At 37.1% G+C, this 7,209-nt stretch overlaps 2 protein-coding genes across 2 annotated transcripts; one reads left to right on the top strand and one right to left on the bottom strand.

The window, feature by feature from the left end:
- The first annotated feature begins 1,353 nt into the window (after positions 1 to 1,353).
- LOC116159486 (putative nuclease HARBI1) lies at positions 1,354 to 2,661 on the top strand. The gene is made up of 2 exons (XM_031472465.1): positions 1,354 to 1,979; positions 2,029 to 2,661. Exons 1-2 carry the CDS (start codon positions 1,434 to 1,436, stop codon positions 2,542 to 2,544), a joined length of 1,062 nt encoding a protein of 353 aa, XP_031328325.1. The 5' UTR covers positions 1,354 to 1,433; the 3' UTR covers positions 2,545 to 2,661.
- A 294-nt stretch (positions 2,662 to 2,955) lies between these two features.
- On the bottom strand, positions 2,956 to 4,095 carry LOC116162300. The gene is made up of 3 exons (XM_031475900.1): positions 3,636 to 4,095; positions 3,389 to 3,586; positions 2,956 to 3,342 (listed from the first exon to the last, which is right to left on the bottom strand). Exons 1-3 carry the CDS (start codon positions 3,705 to 3,707, stop codon positions 2,956 to 2,958), a joined length of 657 nt encoding a protein of 218 aa, XP_031331760.1. The 5' UTR covers positions 3,708 to 4,095.
- Positions 4,096 to 7,209: the final 3,114 nt, after the last annotated feature.

Raw genomic sequence — 7,209 nt, 5'->3', positions numbered from 1 at the left:
CTATTCAAAGACATGCCACCCGACTTTGTAACTCTTATGGTTGCTGAGAAAAAAATTAAAGAAGAAATGCAGATTTCAACACTCTTTGGGGGGTGGCTCCCAAACGAAACACGTTGGACCCTCGGTTTATTTGGAAAAAGTGCTTGTTTTGATGCCCTCTACAACCCGATTTTTTTTTCGAACGGTCGTGTAACACCCTGTATATATGAAATTTAATTTAATTGCTTCCATAAATAAGAAAGTTGGCACTGCGCATGCGCAAAACGAAATTTTAAAACTGGTGTTAAATTTGGTTTTAGTCCAAGTGGCTATGTATCAAATTTCATTTAAATACCTTCATAAATAAGAAAGTTTGCAATTCGATCTGTAAATGGTCGAGATGCGCAAAGGGCACTGTGAATGCGGATCGATTAGGCTCAACTTTTGTAATTCTGTTTTATATGGCTAAGGCTATGCGCATATTGAATTTCATGCAATTCGGCTAATAACTAACGGAGATATCAAAAGGGCTTACTTTATTTTTTGGGCTACATTGCCAATTCACGAACTCCGATCTACAAATTTGATAAAGAATCCACTTGCAAAATTTCATCGTAATCGGTCCATTCGTTTATGAGTTATCGTGCTAACGGACGGACATCGCAAAATTATAAACTCTCTAGGAGCCCGTTAATAATGCAAAAAGTCGGAACCAATGATTGGGCACACTACTGTCGCTACCACAAATGTCCACTTAAAGTTACGTCGTAAGCCTAAATTTAAATTTAATGTTCGCGAACCGTACGTCTGTATTTTCGATCAGTTTACCGATTGAAGACTAAAACAAGCACTTGCGCCTTTTAGTTTATATAGTGCTGGCAGCACACTATTATCGGCACCGGTGTCGTGGTCACACGATCCTTAACATATAAACGACGAGTTATGGGAGAGGTTGCAGTAGTCGTCGCCTCTACTTCGAGTCGTCGTTTTTTCTTTCGAAGCTGCATGGTGACGTGCATTTCTTGGAATTGGTACCAAATTTGTGGTGGTACCAACAATTCCACGGTTTGTTGTTATCACGCTTGCGGCGTCGACTTCTACTTCTGCTCCTGTCAGTGTTGCTTTTACCTTGTGTAACACTGAGTACTTGGATCGCTCCTGTGGTGGTATCATACCAAAGTAGAATTCTATATTATGACGTCACAAAAAAAAACCGATACGAAATCGTATTTGGTATCACGCCAAATAGTTTTCTATCATCGCTTTGTAGTTCGTACATGTTCGGCTGCATATTACCTTTCCCAAATATATCTAGTTATATTCGTTGTGATTTTTCGTTCATTACTGTCAGTGTGTTGATGTTATTTATTTTTGTAAATAAACTTAACCTATAAAAAACCTAAGGGTAGTGGTTTTTGATATTAATTCGATTGCTTCCATATTTTCGGCACTTAATGGAGATTATTTTAGAAGAGGAAAGAATACAGGAAATGCGTAATTTTAATATCGAACGTCGGATCGCCAGAAATAATAGTGATCCATTTACATTAAGTGATAGGCACTTTGTTAGATGCTTTCGGTTAACAAAACATATGGTCCACTACATACTTGAAAGAATTTCGCCCCACATGTCTCACTCTGCACATATAAATGCTGTTAACCCTGAGCTGCGATTGTTTGCAGCATTATATTTCTTTGGTCATGGAGCTTATCAGAAAGTGGTGGGTCACAATTTTATGTTATCAATGGCTCAAAATACAGTATCCAATTGCATTCAGGAAATCAGTCACCTTATTGTGCATTATTTAAGTGATGAGTGGATCCAATTTCCCACTACTGAAGAAGAAAAACTGGCAATTAAAGTCAAATTTAGGGAAACCACACACTTTCCAGGTGTAATAGGTGCAGTTGACTGTACACATGTCGCTATAATTGCTCCTCGGGAAGAAGAACATAATTTCATTAACAGAAAAGGTTACCATTCAAAAAATATTCAAATAGTAAGTAGACCCCTTTATTAACCTAGATTGATTGCATTCTTTCCGACAGATCTGTGATTACAATTTGAAAATATTAAACATAAACCCCCAATTTGCGGGTGCGACTCATGATGCCTACATTTGGCGAAATTCAGAAGTTCACCAAGAACTGGAGAGGTGTTATTTAGCAGGAGATCGTCATTCTTGGCTTTTAGGGGATTCTGGCTATCCGCAACAGCCATGGCTAATGACCCCTGTATTAAATGCACTTGCAGGATCTGCAGAAGAACGATACAATACTCACCACGCTTCTGCAAGAAATTGTATCGAGCGTTGTAACGGAGTTTTTAAGCAAAGGTTTAGGTGCGTCTTGGGAGAGAGAACATTGAGATATTCCCCAGAAAAGGTTGGAAATATTGTTGTTGCATGTGCAGTGCTACATAATATATGCACTGATGCAAGACTAGAACTTGACGTAGAGAATATGGAACGTATAATTCCCAATGAAGTGAACGTTAATGTACAGCAGATGAATGAAAATGGTAGGGATGCTCGAAGAATATTAATTGAAAATTATTTTCAATAGTGTAATAGTTTTTCTTAGATGTAGACAATAAGATTAGTACAACAGATAGTCTTAATTGTTAATATCATTTTTTGTTTTTGTTTGCTTCTTTTAAGGATGTTGCAATAGATTGTAAACTCGTAGCCATTTGATTGCAATAATTGTTTAATTGTTGAATTTCTTTTAATAAATCATTATGCATGCTTTCAAACAGATGTTCAGGCCTTTTTTTTTTCTTTATTAAATGCCTCGTCTGTTCTGATGGTGTGCCTTTTCCCTTGTGTTCTGATGGTGCCTCTTTTCCCTCCTGGGTTAACATACTATATGTGTGATCGGTGACGATTTCTATGTCCGTGTCACTAAGTTGTTGTGGACTGACAACATTAACAACCTGATTTGATGAAGAAGGGGCTGAATCAATCAAAGTATTTACTATTGGGGATTGTTGGGACAACAGTATTGGGGAATGCAGGTATGGTTTAGGGAAGTCTGTATGGAGTGCCATGGTATCTGTACATAATTTTGTGAAGCGGTGTGGTGTAAGAGAAACGGTTTCATGTAAATGTTGAGGTGTGGATGTGTAAACGTATTCTGAGGTGGTAGGTGGAGATTAGATGTATAACTGTGTATTGGGGTAGGTGGAGTCTGTCTATCTGTAGGTTTTTTTATCAGTTGGTATGGTGTGAAATTAATGATTTCATTCAAACACTGAGTTGTCGGTTTGTGTACGGTAGGCTGAGGTCGAAATGACAAAATTTCAGATGTGACTGCATCACTTGAAGTAGATGAATAGTTATCCATTTCGACGTTGCTTTCAGTCTGCAAATATGCATTGAGATAGTTGTAATTTATCAACACGACTTACAAATAATTTTCTGCGCTTTAGTCCTCTTTCTATGTTTTCTTTATTTCCTTCGTATGAAGTTTTCCCCATGATTTGAAGCAATCGCTCTTCAAAGGTAGTCAAAATTATGACTATTTTTGGTCCACCACCAGTGCCCAAAGCATGTTTATTTATTGAAGCAGCTTTTGCTTTGGTTTTACTTTTCCAGTTGGTGAGAGGCTGTAAGAGATATTAAGAAATGAATGTGTCACCTATGATAGTATGTTACTTTTTTCCACTCTTCTTTTGTTTTTTGTCCATGTCCTAAAGCATTGAGCTTTGTGGTAAGCTCGTCCCACATGTTATTGTTGTCACTTCTCCATTTAACACTATGGAATTTGTTCGTAATGAGTTCAGGGTGTTTTTCAGCTGTGTCGAGAATAAGAGACCAATGAGCAGCCTACACTCTCATTTTTCAAGACGTTTTAATTAACTATTTTCTTGTAAAAGTATAACCCAAACACTAACAAACAACAGTAACCTCAAAATGTGCACGGTAAACGTTTAAGCACTTTAAGCATTAACAATTTTGTTTATTATTCTCATCTTTGTTCAATACGTTATGAAAGAGAGAGATGCATCACAAGTCGCCAGCAAGAAACTTGTCGTTTAGTAAGCGATTCTACCGGTGGGGCAAAACGAAAGAGGAACGAAAAATAGCAAGGGCGTGATACAAAATTCGTGGTTATGTATTTCATTACGTCAAATTTACGTCACACAATAGAATTCTATTTTGGCATGATGCCACTACTGGGTGTTGCTGGCACCGGCAGTTACTCAGTAACAGTGGGAGTATCTCTGTCTGCTGTATCTGCTAACGGCTTCAACGTGAGCTGGTCCAGGGACACCAAGATGGCTTGCACGGATGTTGGTAATTGTTGTAGGAATTGCTCCTTCAGGGCCTTGTCGTCGCCATATCCGGAGTGCTGCACTAATTGCTTCATGTGATGGCTTCCGAGTTCCTAACTCATCTCCCGAGAGTAATTTTTTCAATTTATGTGAATCGGACATCGCTGTCCTGGCGATAATTGCAGCCTTGAGGCAACTTCTGGAGTGAGAACTGTTAGCACATGATTAAATTTCTCGAGTGATTTTCGGATAGACTAACTCAAATTTTGCCTCCGCCATTGAGAACCACAACTCTACCCGGTTTGGTCAGAAAGCTGGTAACGTCAGGGACATAGTAGCGATTGTTCCTGACGGTGCTGCGGATACCGCGTTGTGCGGTTGTTGGGGCTGCGATTGCTGTCCCATGTTTTCGGTGCCCGACAAATTTCCGCCTCCATTGTCGCTGGTTGCCATAGTGAATTTGTTCGATTCCCAAATAAAACTTTAGAACACGTGGTCGCTAGTAAACACCAGTGACCAGGAAAAACAACAAAATGGCGTGAAACGGAATGCCACCCGGTTCAGGTTATTCGCGACGAAAACCATTCTTCGGCGATCACGTCGGGGACACCAAAATATAGCGCATTCGTTTATACGTACGCTTTATGCATGCATAACAGACACGTTATAAAAAACAAAACGGAGAATGACTTACTTGAATACATATAACGTTGAACAGTTGAGACGAAGTAGGAAGAAACATTGCAAACTTTCTCTTATATACTAAGCGGTAGGCGGCGCATGTGAAGCTTAAACACTGTTGTCACAAGCTACGCGAATTTTAAATCGACAGTACATTGAGGTAAGTGATCAATTAATAAAAAATAAACTGCAAATTTACGGGTCGCAAGTAACATTTGTAAAAGTCGAAGAATTTTATCACGGACGTGGGATTTTCCAAATTTGCGTTTTCAAGATTCTTTGCTAGTGCTAGTGTTTTGCGCAAAATGTTTATAACTAAAAATTTAAATTGACATTTTTATAAATTCCTTTCTTTTGGCTTAGTTTGACAATGTAAATGTAATAATAGCACAGAAACAGAAATAGAGCGTAATTTTTTCACCTTATGTGACCGTATCTGCATCGCCTTGCAAATTATTTCCTTTTGTATACACAATTTTACAACGCTATTTATTTGCCACCAATGCAAATTTTACACATGCCAACTTTTTAAAATAAATTTTTACATGCAGCAATGAATGAATCCATTGTCAGTTCGACTTTTTCACATCAAGCAATGTTGGGTTTTTTTTATTGCCTTTGAAACTATATGGAGGTTTTTAACGTTGTCATTATAATATATTCGCGTAGATGCTATGGAGTGTAAATTGAGCGTAAAGGGGGAAATCCAATTTCTTTCATTTCCAATATATTTATACTGACAAATAGGTCAATTGTTATTAACAAGTAAATTGATGAATCTTTATAGGAAGGATTCAATATAAATGTGTTAGCTATTATAGCAAGTTTTGCATATAAATCATAATGGCTTTATTACCCCGAAATCGATCGCTAAAAGGAAAAAATGAAATTCAATGAGTCCGTTTTTTAATTCGAACAATTTTCTAACTTCTACCTCATAATGGCTTTATTTTTACAGGTTTCTTACTCAAAGATCTAATTAGTTTTTTCAAAAGTAACACCGTTTAGGCTTTCAATACCATGTTTGGGTAGAGTTGGCCGTTAAATAATTTTCATAATACCTATCTGTTAATCTGACGTAACTAGTAATGTCAATTAGTCCTGTGATGTGTACCACTAACGTTAAACTTAACGCGCAGGTTATCTGTCAAAAATGTCATTTTACCTGTACTAAATAACGCAAAGTTTGACGTTTTTGATACATCACAATGCTGAATGTGATAACTTATAACGGCCTTGGTTTGTTAAATTCCATATTGTTTGTAAACAATGTCTCTATCGCACCGGGAAAGGATAACAATAGATCTATATGTGCATTTTAATTTGGGATTTTATTTTCTAAATGTGCAATTATTACATAAAAATATGAATATATTTTATTATATATTATATTCCATTTATTTTATATATGACCCAGTGATGAGTGATGTGTTTCTATGCTAGTAGCAGCAGTAGGTGTAATGAAGTTCTCCTTCGCGAATAGCAGCAGAAGGTGTAGTGAAGTTATCTATCAGTATTTTATGCGTGTAAATAATAACAAATTGTGACCTGAAATTCAATGGATAATAGTCAGTACAAGAAAGAGTAAAATGATTACTACACAACAAACAAAATAAACGCTAGACCCGCCATTATACTCAAACCCAGCTCCACATTCGAACACCGTCAACTGCCGCTAACTTCATCCCCAAGCTTCGTTATGACAATACCCTGGTCTTTGGCATCTCCGCAGAAAGGTCGAAATAGAAAACGTAGCATCACTATTAGCGTATCGCATTTTTGTGTCAGAGGTAAAGGTGTGTTGCCTAACCGTAGGGGTAGGTCACTGTCAAATAAAATTAGTACTGAATCTTTTTTTTAGAATGTAATTGGTCACTAGGAGCTCCACTAATGCACGCATTTTATATTGCCAGAAAATATTATGGTTTGACTATATCCCCCGTAGTAAACTTGCAAACTCATCTTAGGTACATATGACTAAAACTAACCTGCTTGTATAACAAAACCTATATTTATATGACCTAGCAATTACGCATACATATTACACGCATCTCAACTAACGCACTGACCTAATTTTTCTACCTTATTTTCCAATCACACTAAAGTTTTATTTGGATCGCAGACTATTTTTTTTTAATATACAACTAATAGTACATTTCGAAATAAGATAGTAATGCGCTTATAAACGTGAAGGGGGTTTGACATGTGCCAGGTAAACTTGTTTGATAGATAACTTCCTATGTGAATACATTTGTTTTCGTTGAATTTAATTA

This window comes from Photinus pyralis, unplaced genomic scaffold, assembly GCF_008802855.1.
Source record: "Photinus pyralis isolate 1611_PpyrPB1 unplaced genomic scaffold, Ppyr1.3 Ppyr1.4_LG1, whole genome shotgun sequence".
Classification (NCBI taxonomy): Eukaryota; Metazoa; Arthropoda; class Insecta; order Coleoptera; family Lampyridae; genus Photinus; species Photinus pyralis.
The sequence above is the reverse complement of the archived record's forward strand: the minus strand, read 5'-3'. Positions and strand labels throughout refer to the sequence as shown.